At 50.4% G+C, this 21,673-nt stretch overlaps 1 protein-coding gene across 1 annotated transcript in view; it reads left to right on the plus strand.

Moving 5' to 3' along the window:
• LOC135572745 (transmembrane protein 178B) overlaps window positions 1-21,149 on the plus strand; it is a 194,854-nt gene extending 173,705 nt beyond the window's left edge. Inside the window, exons 3-5 of the mRNA XM_065021180.1 lie at window positions 5,735-5,837; window positions 6,698-6,732; window positions 19,576-21,149. Coding sequence (XP_064877252.1) covers window positions 5,735-5,837; window positions 6,698-6,732; window positions 19,576-19,826 — 389 coding nt within the window. The 3' untranslated portion in view covers window positions 19,827-21,149. The remainder of the gene's footprint in view (window positions 1-5,734; window positions 5,838-6,697; window positions 6,733-19,575) is intronic.
• Window positions 21,150-21,673: the final 524 nt, after the last annotated feature.

Here is a 21,673-nt window from a genome sequence, read left to right on the forward strand (position 1 = left end):
CTCTCTCTCTCTCTCTCTCATAATTTGCTTCTCAGTCCTAATGTGCTTGTCCCAAGCAGCAGTGCATCAATGACATCATTATAGTTGTCTCTCTTCTCCCTGCGACAGACTTACAACTCTCTCTAAAGTGCTGAGTTGCCTGTCTCCTTTTATCACACAGGCAGCTTGTGTGTGTGCGCGTGTGTGTGTGTGTGGTGCCCGCGGCGGCTAGACGGAAACGACTGCCATTATACGGGCGTCATGCTAAACGGACGCTTTAATGATGTCACGGCGTGCTCGCCGCCCACCAACTGACTGATTAGCTGTCACAGAGTTCCACCATCAGCACTATCCCAGAATCCTCAGCTTCATAAAACTAGTCAACCCTCACGGTTGATTAAAACTACTTTATTATTACATTTTGCTACTCCGGAGGAATTGGAATTAGGACCAAGGCTTGACGAGGGAAATGAGTACTGTACTCCTCAATAACATCTCACTACAGAGTACTGTACTCCTCAAGAACATCTCACTACAGAGTACTGTACTCCTCAAGAACATCTCACTACAGAGTACTGTACTCACCAATAACATCTCACTACAGAGTACTGTACTCCTCAATAACATCTCACTACAGAGTACTGTACTCCTCAAGAACATCTCACTACAGAGTACTGTACTCCTCAAGAACATCTCACTACAGAGTACTGTACTCTCCAAGAACATCTCACTACAGAGTACTGTACTCCCCAAGAACATCTCACTACAGAGTACTGTACTCCCCAAGAACATCTCACTACAGAGTACTGTACTCCTCAATAACATCTCACTACAGAGTACTGTACTCCTCAATAACATCTCACTACAGAGTACTGTACTCCTCAAACATCTCACTACAGAGTACTGTACTCCTCAAACATCTCACTACAGAACATCTCACTACAGAGTACTGTACTCCTCAAGAACATCTCACTACAGAGTACTGTACTCCTCAATAACATCTCACTACAGAGTACTGTACTCCTCAATAACATCTCACTACAGAGTACTGTACTCCTCAAGAACATCTCACTACAGAGTACTGTACTCCTCAATAACATCTCACTACAGAGTACTGTACTCCTCAAGAACATCTCACTACAGAGTACTGTACTCCTCAAGAACATCTCACTACAGAGTACTGTACTCCTCAAGAACATCTCACTACAGAGTACTGTACTCCTCAAGAACATCTCACTACATCTGTACAAGAACATCTCACTACAGAGTACTGTACTCCTCAATAACATCTCACTACAGAGTACTGTACTCCTCAATAACATCTCACTACAGAGTACTGTACTCCTCAAGAACATCTCACTACAGAGTACTGTACTCCTCAAGAACATCTCACTACAGAGTACTGTACTCCTCAATAACATCTCACTACAGAGTACTGTACTCCTCAAGAACATCTCACTACAGAGTACTGTACTCCCAAGAACATCTCACTACAGAGTACTGTACTCCTCAATAACATCACTACAGAGTACTGTACTCCCCAATTAATGTCAGTTTACATAAATTATATTCCACAATTTGGGCCAATGGGTTACCTTCTGAATGAATGGCCTGGACAGGGCCAATGGGTGACCTTCTGAATGAATTGCCTGGACAGGGCCAATGGGTGACCTTCTGAATGAATGGCCTGGACAGGGCCAATGGGCGACCTTCTGAATGAATGGCCTGGACAGGGCCAATGGGTGACCTTCTGAATGAATGGCCTGGACAGGGCCAATGGGTGACCTTCTGAATGAATGGCCTGGACAGGGCCAATGGGTGACCAATGAATGGCCTGGACAGGGCCAATGGGTGACCTTCTGAATGAATGGCCTGGACAGGGCCAATGGGTGACCTTCTGAATGAATGGCCTGGACAGGGCCAATGGGTGACCTTCTGAATGAATGGCCTGGACAGGGCCAATGGGTGACCTTCTGAATGAATGGCCTGGACAGGGCCAATGGGTGACCTTCTGAATGAATGGCCTGTGAAAGCTGTTGCTGCTGACAGGTGAAGGTTTCTGGCCGGATACTTGGTGACTGACGCTGACGGACAGCTGATGGGTGTGAGTCGTCACAGTAGCAGTCCTATGTGGCGTCTGTTCTGCCGTGGTGTGCCCTTCTGTGTCTGTCTGATTGACAGCTTGGGGTTCCCGCCCTCTGGCTTCTCTGTTGACCTCACGGGCGAGGTGATTGGCTGGGAGAGTTGATTGACAGCTTGGTGCTCCAACACTGCCCCTCGGGTGACCTCACAGAAAACAGAAACAGGAAACTGATTCTCCAGTTGTTTTATTAAGTTTAATGTTTTGACTAGAAGGTCTTCTTCAAAGAGGAAACGTTTTGTTCCTCACAACTATTCTATCTGTACCTTGTACATGTACAGTCACTGTTGACCCTTTGTCCCCTGTCTCCGAGGGACAGGTGTGACCTCTACTGTCCACTGACTAGGAAACCCTCTGTTGACCCCTTGTCCCCGAGGGACAGGTGTGACCTCTTCTGTCCACTGACTAGGAAACCATCAGTCCTCTCTCTGTTGACCCCTTGTCCCCGAGGGACAGGTGTGACCTCTTCTGTCCACTGATTAGGAAATCGTCAGTCCTCCCTCTGTCCTATTACTCTGTCCTTTCAGTCCTCTCTCTCTCCGTCCCAATGCCCTACTCCCTGTGGATCCTGCATGGCTGATCCTAGAGGGACAGCGTGGTGGCCAGCCTACTACCAGCCTACTGCCAGCCTGTAAATCACCCATATGTCACTATACCCTGGGGATTACTGTCAGGCAGCAGGAGAACACCACACTACAGCCACCAACCACAGGGCATATGTTGAAAGCTGTCTCTAAATAAATGGGACATATGTCATCGTCTTATAATGTAGAGAGGGGAGGGGAGGGGAGGGGAGGGAGGGGGGAGGAGAAGAGAGAAGAGAAGAGAAGAGAAGAGAAGAGAAGAGAAGAGGAGAGAGGAGAGGGAGAGAGAGAGGGAGAGGAGAGGAGAGGAGAGGAGAGGAGAGGAGAGGAGAGGAGAGGAGAGGAGAGGAGAGGAGAGGAGAGGAGAGGAGAGGAGAGGAGAGGAGGAGAGGGGGAGGAGACTCCATCCCAGCGACCACCACTGTCCATCCCTCCTGCTATCAGTAGTAATTAGATTTCTCCTCTCCGTGTTTTTTTCCCCCTGGTGGCGGTTGACATCGCATAATGAAATGAAGCTCTATTACCCCCCCGACGGGCCCATCGCCACGGCAGCAGCAGCCAACCGGCCCCCTGCTCCTTGACAAGACAAGACGAGGAGAGATTCTGATGGCAGCAGAGTCCGTATGTGATCGCATTCCAAAAGGCACCTTATACCCTATTCCCTACATAGTGCACTAAGTTACTTGTGACCAGAGCACTATGGGATCATACATAGGGAATAGGGTGCCATTTGGGACGAATCCTCAGTCAGCGATCCTCCCTTCCCCTTGACAAAAACCCCTCCTCTCTCTATCCCCCCAAATAAACAATATCCCTCGTCCCATCTGCCATCCCCCGCCACGAGCGCTTAGCACGCAACGCTGGTGTCTGTGACATCACGACATCGTGATAGATCTCTGGCTTTGATGGTCTGGCCCGGGAGGGTAATAATCTGTACCCCCTCTGTTAGAGATCAAAGGATGTGGTGGTCTGGGAGGGTATTAACCTGGACCCCCTCTGTTAGAGATCAAAGGAGGTGGTGGCCCGTGAGGGTATTAACCTGGACCCCCTCTGTTAGAGATCAAAGGAGGTGGTGGTCTGGGAGGGTATTAACCTGTACCCCCTCTGTTACAGATCAAAGGAGGTGGTGGCCTGGGAGGGTATTAACCTGGACCCCCTCTGTTAGAGATCAAAGGAGGTGGTGGTCTGGGAGGGTATTAACCTGGACCCCCTCTGTTAGAGATCAAAGGAGCTGGTGGTCTGGGAGCGTAATAACCTGTACCCCCTCTGTTACAGATCAAAGGAGGTGGTGGCCTGGGAGGGTATTAACCTGGACCCCCTCTGTTAGAGATCAAAGGAGGTGGTGGTCTGGGAGCGTAATAACCTGTACCCCCTCTGTTAGAGATCAAAGGAGGTGGTGGTCTGGGAGCGTATTAACCTGTACCCCCTCTGTTAGAGATCAAAGGAGGTGGTGGTCTGGCCCGGGAGGGTAATAACCTGTACCCCCTCGGTTAAAGATCAAAGGAGGTGGTGGTCTGGGAGGGTATCTAACCACTAGGCTACCCTGCCGCCCCATAATAGAGGGTAGTTTAATAGAGTGTAGGTTAATAGAGGGTAGGTTAATAGAGGGTAGGATAATAGAGGGTAGTTTAATAGAGGGTAGGATAATAGAGGGTAGTTTAATAGAGGGTAGGTTAATAGAGGGTAGGATAATAGAGGGTAGTTTAATAGAGGGTAGGTTAATAGAGGGTAGGATAATAGAGGGTAGGATAATAGAGGGTAGGATCATAGAGGGTAGGTTCATAGAGGGTAGGTTCAGAGGGTAGGTTCATAGAGGGTAGTTTAATAGAGGGTAGGGTATTACCTCTCTGCACCCTCACAGTCTCTCTCCCTCAGTCTCTCTCCCTCCCTCCGTCTCTCTCCCTCCCTCCGTCTCTCTCCCTCCCTCCGTCTCTCTCCCTCCCTCCGTCTCTCTCCCTCCCTCCGTCTCTCTCCCTCCCTCAGTCTCTCTCCCTCCCTCAGTCTCTCTCCCTCCCTCAGTCTCTATCTCTCTCCCTGCCCCATCTTCTCTCTCTCTATTTCTCTCTCTCTCTCTATTTGTTCTGCTCTGGGGCAGTTAGGGCAGACCTGGGACTGTTGAAAGGTAGAGTATTTATGGGCCCTGTGGGACTGTGGGACAGATTACCTAGAGGGTGTTGGTGCTTGCCCGTCAAGGTTCTACGGGCCTCTCCCCACATCATTCTTCCTCAGCCCGTAAAAACATGCTCACGGACTGGCACACACCAGCAGCGGGAGCTCGGTGGATGCTGAAGGTGTTTTCCTGAAATAGTATAGACAAACTAAGGTCACACGGTATAAGGAAGTGAGGTCATACGGTATAAGGAAGTGAGGTCATACGGTATTAGGAAGTGAGGTCATACGGTATTAGGAAGTGAGGTCATACGGTATTAGGAAGTGAGGTCATACGGTATTAGGAAGTGAGGTCATACGGTATAAGGAAGTGAGGTCAAACGGTATTAGGATGTGAGGTCATAATGTCAGGAGATCTGATACGAGCAACATTACAGATTCCTACATTTGTCTTCTGTAGACGCTACAGTCGATCTTCTATCTCTGCTGTGTCGTCAGTAGTCTGTTCACAGAGTCAGGGGTTAGGACTGTTATGTTGGGACACTTCCAATAGCTGAATCACAGGCTTCCTGACAGGGTCAGAGGTTAAGACAGTCCCAGTAGCTGAATGACAGGCGTCCTGACAGGGTCAGAGGTTAAAACCAGTTCCAGTAGCTGAATGACAGGCGTCCTGACAGGGTCAGAGGTTAAAAACAGTCCCAATAGCTGAATGACAGGTGTCCTGACAGGGTCAGAGGTCAAGACAGTTCCAGTAGCTATTTCTGTCTGAACGTTGCCTAACCCTTCTGTGTGTGTGTCTGAAAGTGGACTACAGTGTGTGTGTCAGAACGTGAACTACAGTGTGTGTGTCAGAACGTGGACAACAGTGTGTGTGTTGTAACCATTCTAACCCTCCCCCCTTGTATCTCTCCTGTCTCTCCAGACCTGAGGCGGATGACGGCAGGCTTCATGGGCATGGCTGTAGCCATCATTCTGTTTGGCTGGACAATAGGTGTTCCTCATGGGTTCTGGGATTCTGGGATGCTGCTGGGACAGATGGACTGATGACAACACAGATACTGTTCCTCATGGGGAGGTAAGAGGACAACACAGATACTGTTCCTCATGGGAGGTAAGAGGACAACACAGATACTGTTCCTCATGGGAGGTAAGAGGACAACACAGATACTGTTCCTCATGGGAGGTAAGAGGACAGCACAGATACTGTTCCTCATGGGAGGTAAGAGGACAACACAGATACTGTTCCTCATGGGAGGTAAGAGTTCCTCATGACAGCACAGATACTGTTCCTCATGGGAGGTAAGAGGACAACACAGATACTGTTCCTCATGGGAGGTAAGAGGACAACACAGATACTGTTCCTCAGATTACTGTTCCTCATGGGAGGTAAGAGGACAACACAGATACTGTTCCTCATGGGAGGTAAGAGGACAGCACAGATACTGTTCCTCAGGTAAGAGGACAACACAGATACTGTTCCTCATGGGAGGTACAACACAGATACTGTTCCTCATGGGAGGTAAGAGGACAGCACAGATACTGTTCCTCATGGGAGGTAAGAGGACACAGATACTGTTCCTCATGGGAGGTAAGAGGACAGATACTGTTCCTCATGGGAGGTAAGAGGACAACACAGATACTGTTCCTCATGGGAGGTAAGAGGACAACACAGATACTGTTCCTCATGGGAGGTAAGAGGACAACACAGATACTGTTCCTCATGGGAGGTAAGAGGACAACACAGATACTGTTCCTCATGGGAGGTAAGAGGACAACACAGATACTGTTCCTCTCATGGGAGGTAAGAGGACAACACAGATACTGTTCCTCATGGGAGGTAAGAGGACAACACAGATACTGTTCCTCATGGGAGGTAGGATAAGAGGAAGAGGACAGCACAGATACTGTTCCTCATGGGAGGTAAGAGGACAACACAGATACTGTTCCTCATGGGAGGTAAGAGGACAGCACAGATACTGTTCCTCATGGGAGGTAAGAGGACAGATACTGTTCCTCATGGGAGGTAAGAGGACAGCACAGATACTGTTCCTCATGGGAGGTAAGAGGACAACACAGATACTGTTCCTCATGGGAGGTAAGAGGACAACACAGATACTGTTCCTCATGGGAGGTAAGAGGACAGCACAGATACTGTTCCTCATGGGAGGTAAGAGGACAGCACAGATACTGTTCCTCATGGGAGGTAAGAGGACAACAGAGATACTGTTCCTCATGGGAGGTAAGAGGACAGCACAGATACTGTTCCTCATGGGAGGTAAGAGGACAACACAGATACTGTTCCTCATGGGAGGTAAGAGGACAGCACAGATACTGTTCCTCATGGGAGGTAAGAGGACAACACAGATACTGTTCCTCATGGGAGGTAAGAGGACAGCACAGATACTGTTCCTCATGGGAGGTAAGAGGACAACACAGATACTGTTCCTCATGGGAGGTAAGAGGACAGCACAGATACTGTTCCTCACAGACAGATACTGTTCCTCATGGGAGGTAAGAGGACAGCACAGATACTGTTCCTCATGGGAGGTAAGAGGACAGCACAGATACTGTTCCTCATGGGAGGTAAGAGGACAGCACAGATACTGTTCCTCATGGGAGGTAAGAGGACAGCACAGATACTGTTCCTCATGGGAGGTAAGAGGACAGCACAGATACTGTTCCTCATGGGAGGTAAGAGGTTCCTCACAGCACAGATACTGTTCCTCATGGGAGGTAAGAGGACAGCACAGATACTGTTCCTCATGGGAGGTAAGAGGACAGCACAGATACTGTATCTCATGGGAGGTAAGAGGACAGCACAGATACTGTTCCTCATGGGAGGTAAGAGGACAGCACAGATACTGTTCCTCATGGGAGGTAAGAGGACAGCACAGATACTGTTCCTCATGGGAGGTAAGAGGACAGCACAGATACTGTTCCTCATGGGAGGTAAGAGGACAGCACAGATACTGTTCCTCATGGGAGGTAAGAGGACAGCACAGATACTGTTCCTCATGGGAGGTAAGAGGACAGCACAGATACTGTTCCTCATGGGAGGTAAGAGGACAGCACAGATACTGTTCCTCATGGGAGGTAAGAGGACAGCACAGATACTGTATCTCAAGTCAAGGCTAAAACCACAACACTTCTTCTTTTGGGAGAAAAAAATCACAAAGGATGCTTTGAAATGTAAAAGAAAGTAACATATTCATAAGATAGTTTGTATTGGGGGGACCTAAATCCTGGTGATCAGGTAAATCAATCCAGGACGGCAGGTAGGCTAGTGGTTAAGATAGTTTGTTGGACCTAGCAAAATCAATCCAGCGTTGGACTAGCAAACAGCAGGTAGGCTAGTGGTTAGAGCGTTGGACTAGTAACCAGCAGGTAGCCTAGTGGTTAGAGCGTTGGACTAGTAACCAGCAGGTAGCCTAGTGGTTAGAGCGTTGGACTAGTAACCAGCAGGTAGCCTAGTGGTTAGAGCGTTGGTAGCCTAGTGGTTAAACAGCAGGTAGCCTAGTGGTTAGAGCGTTGGACTAGTAACCAGCAGGTAGCCTAGTGGTTAGAGCGTTGGACTAGTAACCAGCAGGTAGCCTAGTGGTTAGAGCGTTGGACTAGTAACCAGCAGGTAGCCTAGTGGTTAGAGCGTTGGACTAGTAACCAGCAGGTAGCCTAGTGGTTAGAGCGTTGGACTAGTAAACAGCAGGTAGCCTAGTGGTTAGAGCGTTGGACTAGTAAACAGCAGGTAGCCTAGTGGTTAGAGCATTGGGCCAGTAACCAGCAGGTAGCCTAGTGGTTAGAGCGTTGGGCCAGTAACCAGCAGGTAGCCTAGTGGTTAGAGCGTTGGACTAGTAACCAGCAGGTAGCCTAGTGGTTAGAGCGTTGGACTAGTAACCAGCAAGTAGCCTAGTGGTTAGAGCGTTGGACTAGTAACCAGCAGGTAGCCTAGTGGTTAGAGCGTTGGACTAGTAACCAGCAGGTAGCCTAGTGGTTAGAGCGTTGGACTAGTAACCAGCAGGTAGCCTAGTGGTTAGAGCGTTGGACTAGTAACCAGCAGGTAGCCTAGTGGTTAGAGCGTTGGACTAGTAACCAGCAGGTAGCCTGGTGGTTAGAGCGTTGGACTAGTAACCAGCAGGTAGCCTAGTGGTTAGAGCGTTGGACTAGTAACCAGCAGGTAGCCTAGTGGTTAGAGCGTTGGACTAGTAACCAGCAGGTAGCCTAGTGGTTAGAGTGTTGGACTAGTAACCAGCAGGTAGCCTAGTGGTTAGAGCGTTGGACTAGTAACCAGCAGGTAGCCTAGTGGTTAGAGCGTTGGACTAGTAACCAGCAGGTAGCCTGGTGGTTAGAGCGTTGGACTAGTAACCAGCAGGTAGCCTAGTGGTTAGAGCGTTGGACTAGTAACCAGCAGGGTAGCCTAGTGGTTAGAGTGTTGGACTAGTAACCAGCAGGGTAGCCTAGTGGTTAGAGTGTTGGACTAGTAACCAGCAGGTAGCCTAGTGGTTAGAGTGTTGGACTAGTAACCAGCAGGTAGGCTAGTGGTTAGAGTGTTGGACTAGTAACCAGCAGGTAGGCTAGTGGTTAGAGTGTTGGACTAGTAACCAGCAGGGTAGGCTAGTGGTTAGAGTGTTGGACTAGTAACCAGCAGGGTAGGCTAGTGGTTAGAGTGTTGGACTAGTAACCAGCAGGTAGCCTAGTGGTTAGAGTGTTGGACTAGTAACCAGCAGGTAGGCTAGTGGTTAGAGTGTTGGACTAGTAACCAGCAGGTAGCCTAGTGGTTAGAGTGTTGGACTAGTAACCAGCAGGTAGCCTAGTGGTTAGAGTGTTGGACTAGTAACCAGCAGGTAGGCTAGTGGTTAGAGTGTTGGACTAGTAACCAGCAGGTAGGCTAGTGGTTAGAGTGTTGGACTAGTAACCAGCCGGTAAGCTAGTGGGTAGAGCGTTGGACTAGTAACCGAAAGTTTACTACATCGAATCCTCGAGCTGACAAGGTAAAAAAAATCTGTCGTTCTGCCTCTGAACAAGGCAGTTAACCCACTGTTCCAAAATCCTCACTGTTCAAATCACTAATGGTCCAAACTCACACAGTCGTGATGAAAGCCCGACAGCGCCTCTTCTTCCCCCTCAGGGGGTTGGAAAGGTTTGGCATGGGCCAACAAATCGTCAAAGAGTTCTACAGCTGTCACCATTGAGAGCATGTTGATTTGGTATGGCAATATCACCGCCGTTAAAGACTCCAAGCCATAGACTGTTCTCTCTGCTTCCGCACGGCAAGCGGTACCGGTGCATCAAGTCTGACACCAACAGCTCTCTCTAAATAGCTATTTAGTTAGCTATTTCATTAGCGATTTAGTTAGCCATTTCGTTAGCCATTTAGTTAGCTATTTAGTTAGCTATTTAGTTAGCCATTTAGTTAGCCATTTAGTTAGCTATTTCATGAGCGAACTAAATAGCTAACTAAATAGCTAACGAAATGGCTAACGAAATATCTGACTTGACCCTTGTACTGTTTTCTTATTTACACACCGACTCCATACACACCGACTCTATACACACCGACTCTATACACACCGACTCTATACACACCGACTCCATACACACCGACACACCGACTCCATACACACCGACACCACTCCACACACACGACTCTATACACACCGACACACCGACTCCATACACACCGACTCCATACACACCGACTCCATACACACCGACTCTATACACACCGACTCCATACACACCGACTCTACACACACCGACTCTATACACACCGACTCCATACACACCGACTCCATACACACCGACTCTATACACACCGACTCCATACACACCGACTCTATACACACCGACTCCACACACCGACTCCATACACACCGACTCTATACACACCGACTCTATACACACCGACTCTACACACACCGACTCCATACACACCGACTCTATACACACCGACTCCATACACACCGACTCCATACACACCGACTCCATACACACCGACTCCATACACACCGACTCCATATACACACCGACTCTATACACACCGACTCCATACACACCGACTCTATACACACCGACTCCATACACACCGACTCTATACACACCGACTCCATACACACCGACTCCATACACACCGACTCCATACACACCGACTATACACCGACTCTACACACACCGACTCTATACACACCGACTCTATACACACCGACTCCATACACACACCGACTCTATACACACCGACTCTATACACACCGACTCTATACACACCGACTCTACACACACCGACTCTACACACACCGACTCCACACACACCGACTCTATACACACCGACTCTATACACACCGACTCCATACACACCGACTCTACTACACACCGACTCTATACACACCGACTCTATACACACCGACTCCATACACACTCCACTCTCCATACACACCGACTCCATACACACCGACTCTATACACACCGACTCCATACACACCGACTCTATACACACCGACTCCATACACACCGACTCCATACACACCGACTCTATACACACCGACTCTACACACGACTCCATACACACCCGACTCTATACACACCGACACACCGACTCTACACACACCGACTCTATACACACCGACTCTATACACACCGACTCCATACACACACACCGACTCTACACACCCGACTCCATACACACCGACTCTATACACACCGACTCTATACACACCGACTCTACACACCGACTCTATACACACCGACACCGACTCTATACACACCGACTCTATACACTCCATACACACCGACTCCATACACACCGACTCTATACACACCGACTCTACACACCGACTCTATACACACCTATACTCCATACACACTCCATACACACCGACTCCATACACACCGACTCCATACACACCGACTCCATACACACCGACTCCATACACACCGACGACTCTATACACACCGACTCTATACACACGACTCCATACACACCGACTCCATACACACCGACTCTATACACACCGACTCCATACACACCGACTCTATACACACCGACTCTATACACACCGACTCTATACACACCGACACACCGACTCTATACACACCGACTCTATACACACCGACTCCATACACACACTCCATACACCGACTCTATACACACCGACTCTATACACACCGACTCTATACACACCGACTCTATACACACCGACTCTATACACACCGACTCCATACACACCGACTCCATACACACCGACTCTATACACACCGACTCCATACACACCGACTCTATACACACCGACTCCATACACACCGACTCCATACACACCGACTCCATACACACCGACTCCATACACACCGACTCCATACACACCGACTCCATACACACCGACTCTATACACACCGACTCCATACACACCGACTCCATACACACTCTACACACCGACTCCATACACACCGACTCTACACACCGACTCCATACACACCCGACTCGACTCCATACACACCGACTCTATACACACCGACTACACACCGACTCTATACACACCGACTCTACACACACCGACTCTATACACACCGACTCTATACACACCGACTCCATACACACCGACTCCATACACACACGACTCCATACACACCGACACACCGAATAGAACCAGCTCTGTGAGCACGGGAATAGAACCAGCTCAGGGGTTACTGTGAACGGGAATAGAACCAGCTCAGGGGGGTTACTGTGAACGGGAATAGAACCAGCTCAGGGGGTTACTGTGAACGGGAATAGAACCAGCTCAGGGGGTTACTGTGAACGGGAATAGAACCAGCTCAGGGGGTTACTGTGAACGGGAATAGAACCAGCTCAGGGGGTTACTGTGAACGGGAATAGAACCAGCTCAGGGGGGTTACTGTGAACGGGAATAGAACCAGCTCAGGGGGGTTACTGTGAACGGGAATAGAACCAGCTCAGGGGGTTACTGTGAACGGGAATAGAACCAGCTCAGGGGGTTACTGTGAACGGGAATAGAACCAGCTCAGGGGGTTACTGTGAACGGGAATAGAACCAGCTCAGGGGGGTTACTGTGAACGGGAATAGAACCAGCTCAGGGGGTTACTGTGAACGGGAATAGAACCAGCTCAGGGGGTTACTGTGAACGGGAATAGAACCAGCTCAGGGGGTTACTGTGAACGGAATAGAACCAGCTCAGGGGGGTTACTGTGAACGGGAATAGAACCAGCTCAGGGGGTTACTGTGAACGGGAATAGAACCAGCTCAGGGGGGTTACTGTGAACGGGAATAGAACCAGCTCAGGGGGGTTACTGTGAACGGGAATAGAACCAGCTCAGGGGGGGGTTACTGTGAACGGGAATAGAACCAGCTCAGGGGGTTACTGTGAACGGGAATAGAACCAGCTCAGGGGGTTACTGTGAACGGGAATAGAACCAGCTCAGGGGGTTACTGTGAACGGGAATAGAACCAGCTCAGGGGGTTACTGTGAACGGGAATAGAACCAGCTCAGGGGGGTTACTGTGAACGGGAATAGAACCAGCTCAGGGGGTTACTGTGAACGGAATAGAACCAGCTCAGGGGGGTTACTGTGAACGGGAATAGAACCAGCTCAGGGGGTTACTGTGAACGGGAATAGAACCAGCTCAGGGGGGTTACTGTGAACGGGAATAGCACCAGCTCAGGGGGGTTACTGTGAACGGGAATAGCACCAGCTCAGGGGGTTCCTGTGAACGGGAATAGCACCAGCTCAGGGGGTTCCTGTGAACGGGAATAGAACCAGCTCAGGGGGGTTACTGTGAACGGGAATAGAACCAGCTCAGGGAGGGTTACTGTGAACGGGAATAGCACCAGCTCAGGGGGTTACTGTGAACGGGAATAGCACCAGCTCAGGGGGGTTACTGTGAACGGGAATAGCACCAGCTCGGGGGGTTACTGTGAACGGGAATAGCACCAGCTCAGGGGGTTGCTGTGAAAGAGCATAGCATCAACAGCCACATAGAGGACTGATTGTGTGCTGAGGAACTCTCATTAGTAGTGCTGGTGACTCTGATTAACAGCCTGCATTCTCTATGCCCCCCACACACACACAGGGAGACAGTGGCGGTAAAATCACACTAATAAATTATGTCATGACTTAAATGTAATGTAAATGCAGAAGGGGGGGGGGGAGAGAGATAGGGAGGGGGCAGAGGGGGAGGAAGAGGGAGAGAGAGAGAGGGGGAGAGAGGGAGAGAGAGAGAGAGGGAAAGAGAGAGGAAGAGAGAGAGGGAAAGAGAGAGGGAGAGAGAGGGGGGAAAGGGGAGGGAGAAACAAGAGAGAGGGGGAGGGGGAGAGAAAGAGGGGAGGGAGAGAGAGGAAGGGGAGAGACAAGAGAGGAGCGAGAGAGAGAGGGAGAGATAGAGAGGTGAAAGAGAGAGAGAGAGGGAGAGATAGAGAGGTGAAGAGAGAGAGGGGAGAGAGAGAGGGGGGATGGAGAGGAAGAGGGACAGAGAGAGAGCGAGGGAGAGAGAGAATAGCACCAGCTCAGGGGGTTACTGTGAACGGGAATAGCATCAGCTCAGGGGGTTACTGTGAACGGGAATAGCATCAGCTCAGGGGGTTACTGTGAACGGGAATAGCACCAGCTCAGGGGGTTACTGTGAATGGGAATAGCACCAGCTCAGGGGGTTGTTGTGAACGGGAATAGCTTTGGCTCAGGGGAGTTGTTGTGAACGGGAATAGCTTCGGCTCAGGGGGTTACTGCGAACGGGAATAGCACCAGCTCAGGGGGTTGCTGTGAACGGGAATAGCTTCAGCTCAGGGGGTTACTGTGAACGGGAATAGAACCAGATCAGGGGGTTACTGTGAACGGGAATAGCACCAGCTCAGGGGGTTGCTGTGAACGGGAATAGCACCAGCTCAGGGGGGTTACTGTGAACGGGAATAGAACCAGCTCAGGGAGGGTTACTGTGAACGGGAATAGCACCAGCTCAGGGGGGTTACTGTAAACGGGAATAGCGCCAGCTCAGGGGGTTGCTGTGAACGGGAATAGCACCAGCTCAGGGGGTTACTGTGAACGGGAATAGAACCAGCTCAGGGGGGTTGCTGTGAACGGGAATAGCACCAGCTCAGGGGGGTTACTGTGAACGGGAATAGCACCAGCTCAGGGGGGTTACTGTGAACGGGAATAGCACCAGCTCAGGGGGTTACTGTGAACGGGAATAGAACCAGCTCAGGGGGGTTACTGTGAACGGGAATAGAACCAGCTCAGGGAGGGTTACTGTGAACGGGAATAGCACCAGCTCAGGGGGTTACTGTGAACGGGAATAGCACCAGCTCAGGGGGTTGCTGTGAACGGGAATAGCACCAGCTCAGGGAGGTTACTGTGAACGGGAATAGCACCAGCTCAGGGGGTTACTGTGAACGGGAATAGCACCAGCTCAGTGGGGTTACTGTGAACGGGAATAGCACCAGCTCAGGGGGGTTGCTGTGAACGGGAATAGCACCAGCTCAGGGGGGTTACTGTGGACGGGAATAGCACCAGCTCAGGGGGGGGTTACTGTGAACGGGAATAGCACCAGCTCAGGGGGGTTGCTGTGAAAGAGCATAGCATCAACAGCCACATCAGATTACTGTGGCCCGGTCAGATTACTGTGGCCCGTCAGATTACTGTGGCCCGTCAGATTACTGTGGCCCGGTCAGATTACTGTGGCCCGGTCAGATTACTGTGGCCAGGTCAGATTACTGTGGCCAGGTCAGATTACTGTGGCCAGGTCAGATTACTGTGGCCCGTCAGATTACTGTGGCCAGGTCAGATTACTGTGGCCAGGTCAGATTACTGTGGCCCGGTCAGATTACTGTGGCCCGGTCAGATTCAAATTGATTGATTGTTACACAGTTTTACTGATGTTATAGTAAGTGCAAAGAAATTACTATAGTTCAGGGTACTGGGGGGAGGCTAGTAACAGTGACTATAGTTCAGGGTACTGGGGGGAGACTAGTAACAGTGACTATAGTTCAGGGTACTGGGGAGGCTAGTAACAATGACTATAGTTCAGGGTACTGGGGGAGGCTAGTAACAGTGACTATAGTTCAGGGTACTGGGGGAGGCTAGTAACAGTGACTATAGTTCAGGGCAGGGTACTGGGGGGCTAGTAACAGTGACTATAGTTCAGGGCAGGGTACTGGGGGAGGCTAGTAACAGTGACTATAGTTCAGAGCAGGGTACTGGGGGAGGCTAGTAACAGTGACTATAGTTCAGGGTAATGGGGGAGACTAGTAACAGTGACTATAGTTCAGGGTACTGGGGAGACTAGTAACAGTGACTATAGTTCAGGGTACTGGGGGGAGGCTAGTAACAGTGACTATAGTTCAGGGTACTGGGGGGAGACTAGTAACAGTGACTATAGTTCAGGGTACTGGGGGGAGGCTAGTAACAGTGACTATAGTTCAGGGTACTGGGGGAGGCTAGTAACAGTGACTATAGTTCAGGGTACTGGGGGGAGACTAGTAACAGTGACTATAGTTCAGGGCAGGGTACTGGGGGGAGGCTAGTAACAGTGACTATAGTTCAGGGTACTGGGGCAGGCTAGTGACATTGACTATAGTTCAGGGTACTATGGGGAGGCTAGTAACAGTGACTATAGTTCAGGGTACTGGGGGGAGGCTAGTAACAGTGACTATAGTTCAGGGTATATAGTATATAGGCTAGTAACAGTGACTATAGGTCAGGGCAGGGGTACTGGGGGAGACTAGTAACAGTGACTATAGTTCAGGGTACTGAGGGGAGGCTAGTAACAGTGACTATAGTTCAGGGTACTGGGGGGAGACTAGTAACAGTGACTATAGTTCAGGGTACTGGGGGGAGACTAGTAACAGTGACTATAGTTCAGGGCAGGGTACTGGGGGGAGGCTAGTAACAGTGACTATAGTTCAGGGTACTGGGGGGGAGGCTAGTAACAGTGACTATAGTTCAGGGTACTGGGGGGAGGCTAGTAGCAGTGACTATAGTTCAGGGTACTGGGGGGAGACTAGTAACAGTGACTATAGTTCAGGGTACTGGGGGAAGGCTAGTAACAGTGGCTATAGTTCAGGGCAGGGTACTGAGGGGAGGCTAGTAACAGTGACTATAGTTCAGGGCAGGGTACTGGAGGGAGGCTAGTAACAGTGACTATAGTTCAGGGTACTGGGAGGAGGCTAGTAACAGTGACTATAGTTCAGGGTACTGGGTGGAGGTTAGAAACTGTTACTAAAGTTCAGGGTACTGGAGGGCCCTCACCTCGTCATTGCTGGTAATCAGACTATCACTGTTGTGTCTTCACCAAACCTGATAATTGAGTTTAGTTCAGTGCTATGGGGCGATAGCCATTTAGCTCAGTGCTACGGGGCGATAGTCATTTAGCTCAGTGCTACGGGGCGATAGTCATTTAGTTCAGTGCTACGGGGCGATAGTCATTTAGCTCAGTGCTACGGGGCGATAGTCATTTAGTTCAGTGCTACGGGGCGATAGTCATTTAGCTCAGTGCTATCAGTGCTACGGGGCGATAGTCATTTAGTTCAGTGCTAGGGCGATGTCATTTAGCTCAGTGCTACGGGGCGATAGTCATTTAGCTCAGTGCTACGGGGCGATAGTCATTTAGCTCAGTGCTACGGGCGATAGTCATTTAGCTCAGTGCTACGGGGCGATAGTCATTTAGTTCAGTGCTACGGGGCGATAGTCATTTAGCTCAGTGCTACGGGCGATAGTCATTTAGCTCAGTGCTACGGGGCGATAGTCATTTAGCTCAGTGCTACGGGGCGATAGTCATTTAGTTCAGTGCTACGGGGCGATAGTCATTTAGTGCTCAGTGCTCAGTGCGGGGCGATAGTCATTTAGCTCAGTGCTACGGGGCGATAGTCATTTAGCTCAGTGCTACGGGGCGATAGTCATTTAGCTCAGTGCTACGGGGCGATAGTCATTTAGCTCAGTGCTACGGGGCGATAGTCATTTAGTTCAGTGCTACGGGGCGATAGTCATTTAGCTCAGTGCTACGGGGCGATAGTCATTTAGTTCAGTTACCTTCGCTTTCTTTGGAATAGGAGCAATGGTGGCCATCTTGAAGCAAGTGAGGACAGCAGACTGGGATAAGGAGAGATTCAATATGTCCGTAAACACTCCAGCCAGCTGGTCTGCACATACCCATTGGGTCCTGGTCAGAAGTAGTGTCCTATAGAGGGGTGTTGTGTGCCATTGGTTCCTGGTCAGAAGTAGTGTCCTATAGAGGGTGTTGGGTGCCATTGGGTCCTGGTCAGAAGTAGTGTCCTATACAGGGTTGTTGGTTGCCATTGGGTCCTGGTCAGAAGTAGTGTCCTATAGAGGGGTGTTGGGTGCCATTGGGTCCTGGTCAGAAGTAGTGTCCTATAGAGGGGTGTTGGGTGCCATTGGGTCCTGGTCAGAAGTAGTGTCCTATAGAGGGGTGTTGGGTGCCATTGGGTCCTGGTCAGAAGTAGTGTCCTATACAGGGTTGTTGGGTGCCATTGGGGACACAGATAAACAGCCCAGCGGTGTCACACAGCCAGCTCACAGAGTCAGGGTGGAATTACACCCTCAATCTACACACACAAGAGAGGAACCGTTGGAAAGTAATGTATTTTAATGCTGTACAGTGGAAATGTTCACAGTCTGAATGTGTTGGAAATTGGTTCTCCAAAATAATGATGATAGGAATGCATTGGATGTTGTATTATATTACCGATAAACGGTTTCACACTCAAACACCAAGTGAACATCGTTCTTATTGCATCAGTGTAACCCTCTCTCTCTCCCCTCCCTCTTCCCACCTCCTCTCTCTCTCCCTCTTCCCACCTCCTCTCTCTCTCTCCCTCTTCCCACCTCCTCTCTCTCTCTCTCTCTCTCTCCCTCTTCCCACCTCCTCTCTCTCTCTCCTTCCCACCTCCTCTCTCTCTCTCCTCTCTCTCTCTCTCTCTCTCTCTCTCACCTCTTCCCACCTCCTCTCTCTCTCTCTCTCTCTCTCTCTTCCCACCTCCTCTCTCTCTCTCTCTCTTTCTCTCGTTCTCCCTCTTCTCTCTCTCCCTATCCCCACCTTCTCCCTCCTCCTTTCCCCAACCTCCCCTCTCTCCACCCCTCTCCTCTCCTTTATCTTCCCCTACTCTCTCCCTCGACACCTCCCCTCTTACCCTCACCCCACCTCCCCCTCTCTCTCTCTCCACCCCTCTCCTCTCCCCACCTCCCCCTCTCTCTCTCTCCACCCCTCTCCTCTCCCCACCTCCCCTCTCTCTCTCCTCCCCTCTTACCCTCTCCCCACCTCCCCCTCTCTCTCTCTCCTCCCCTCTTACCCTCGCCCCACCTCCCCCTCTCTCTCCTCCCCTCTCTCCCTCTCCCCACCTCCCCTCTCTCCACCCCTCTCCCCACCTCCCCCTCTCGCTCTCTCCACCCCTCTCCTCTCCCCACCTCCCCCTCTCTCTCTCCTCCCCTCTCTCCCTCCCCCACCTCCCCCTCTCTCCACCCCTCTCCTCTCCTTTATCTTCCCCTAATCTCTCTCCTCCCCCCCCTCTCCCCACCTCCCCTCTCTCTCTCCTCCCCCTCTCCCCTCCCTCCCCCTCTCTCTCTCTCTCCTCCCTCCCCTCTCTCTCTCCCTCCCCCTCTCCCCCCTCCTCCCCCCCTCCCTCTCTCTCCCCTCCCCACCTCCCCCTCTCTCTCCTCCCCCCTCCCCCCCTCTCTCTCTCCCCACCTCCCCTCTCTCTCCCTCCCCCTCTCTCCCTCCCCTCCCCCACCTCCCCCTCTCTCTCTCTCTCCCCCCCAGGCACCTTCTGCATAATCTCTCTCTGTACCTGCGTGGCGGGGATCAACTTCGAGCTGTCCCGTTATCCTCGCTATCTGTACGGCCTGCCGGACGACATCGGCCACGGCTACGGCTGGTCTATGTTCTGCGCCTGGGGAGGTCTGGGGCTCACCCTCATCGCTGGTTTCTTCTGTACCCTGGCTCCCTCCGTCCAGCCCATCCCTCGATCCACCTGCCCCAAGTCGAGGCAGGAGAACGGGACGGTCTGCTAGAGGGACTGGGATGGAGGATAGAGGGACTGGAGGTCCAGTCCTGGATAGATAGCTGGCTACACCTTTAACCACACAGGACAGCCGTAACAAAAGAGAATTTAACAAACAAAAATGTAACAATGAGTTGACAAATCCATGCATTCATTTAATTAATAATTTTCCTGGCCACTTAAAGACAATGTTTTGTTTTGTCTTTGTTTAAAGTGTGTGTGTGTGTATAAACATGTTTAAAGTGTGTGTGTGTGTATAAACATGATCTGGTTTCTTGAAAAACAATTGTTCGTTTTTTTAAACACACGAACTGACAGAAAAATCTAATCATCGATCTGAAGTTGTGCTGAAGGGGGGAGGGTTTGTAGTCGGGGAGCGGATGTTGTGATGCTTGAAATGGATGTACCATGAAACGGCCTTCTCTACTGGGGGGAACGAGAGGAACCTTTCAGTAATGAACGATGACAGACGATGGACAACGAGGGATGGTAGTGACAACAACGGGGGGACATATTGGACATGGAACTTTTCAGCAGGAACATTAAGTCTGAATCTCAGAGGAACTCATCATGGTGACCAGCCTCTACCCCTTCCACAACAAGGGATGGGAGTTACAAGAACAACAGTCTGAACCTCAGAGGAACTAACTCATCATGGTGACCAGCCTCCACAACAAGGAGAATAATTGAATCTCTGTTGTTGCTGAGGGGAGGACGGCTCATCATAATGGCTTGAACGGCGCAAATGGAACGGTATCAAACACATGGAAACCATGGAAACCAAGCCATTCAAACACATGGAAACCAAACCATTCAAACACATTGAAACCAAACCATTCAAACACATGGAAACCATGGAAACCAAGCCATTCAAACACATGGAAACCATGGAAACCAAACCATTCAAACACATGGAAACCATGGAAACCAAACCATTCAAACACATGGAAACCATGGAAACCAAACCATTCAAACACATGGAGACCATGGAAACCAAACCATTCAAACACATGGAAACCAAACCATTCAAACACATAGAAACCATGTGTTTGATACCATTCCACCTATTTCCTCTCAAGCCATTTACCACGAACCCGTCCTCCCCAATTAAGGTGCCACCAACCTCCTGTGTCGAAGAGGGTTAAATCAACACTAACTGAGAGGGGTCAAAGGTTGAAGTATTATAAACAGCACATCCTGTTCTAAAGAGACACCTCAGCTTGTTGGAGACTTCAGATTGGACTAGCTGTGTGTTCCTCAGATCTACTCTGGCTCATTGGACTGGCTGTGTGTTCCTCAGATCTACTCTGGCTCATTGGACTGGCTGTGTGTTCCTCAGATCTACTCTGGCTCATTGGACTGGCTGTGTGTTCCTCAGATCTACTCTGGCTCATTGGACTGGCTGTGTGTTCCTCAGATCTACTCTGGCTCATTGGACTGGCTGTGTGTTCCTCAGATCTACTCTGGCTCATTGGACTGGCTGTGTGTTCCTCAGATCTACTCTGGGTCAGTGGACTAGCTGTGTGTTCCTCAGATCTACTCTGGCTCATTGGACTAGCTGTGTGTTCCTCAGATCTACTCTGGGTCATTGGACTAGCTGTGTGTTCCTCAGATCTACTCTGGCTCATTGGACTAGCTGTGTGTTCCTCAGATCTACTCTGGGTCATTGGACTAGCTGTGTGTTCCTGATTACTCTGGGTCATTGGACTGGCTGTGTGTTCCTCAGATCTACTCTGGCTCATTGGACTGGCTGTGTGTTCCTCAGATCTACTCTGGCTCATTGGACTGGCTGTGTGTTCCTCAGATCTACTCTGGGTCATTGGACTGGCTGTGTGTTCCTCAGATCTACTCTGGGTC

Source organism: Oncorhynchus nerka, linkage group LG8 (genome assembly GCF_034236695.1).
Source record: "Oncorhynchus nerka isolate Pitt River linkage group LG8, Oner_Uvic_2.0, whole genome shotgun sequence".
Classification (NCBI taxonomy): Eukaryota; Metazoa; Chordata; class Actinopteri; order Salmoniformes; family Salmonidae; genus Oncorhynchus; species Oncorhynchus nerka.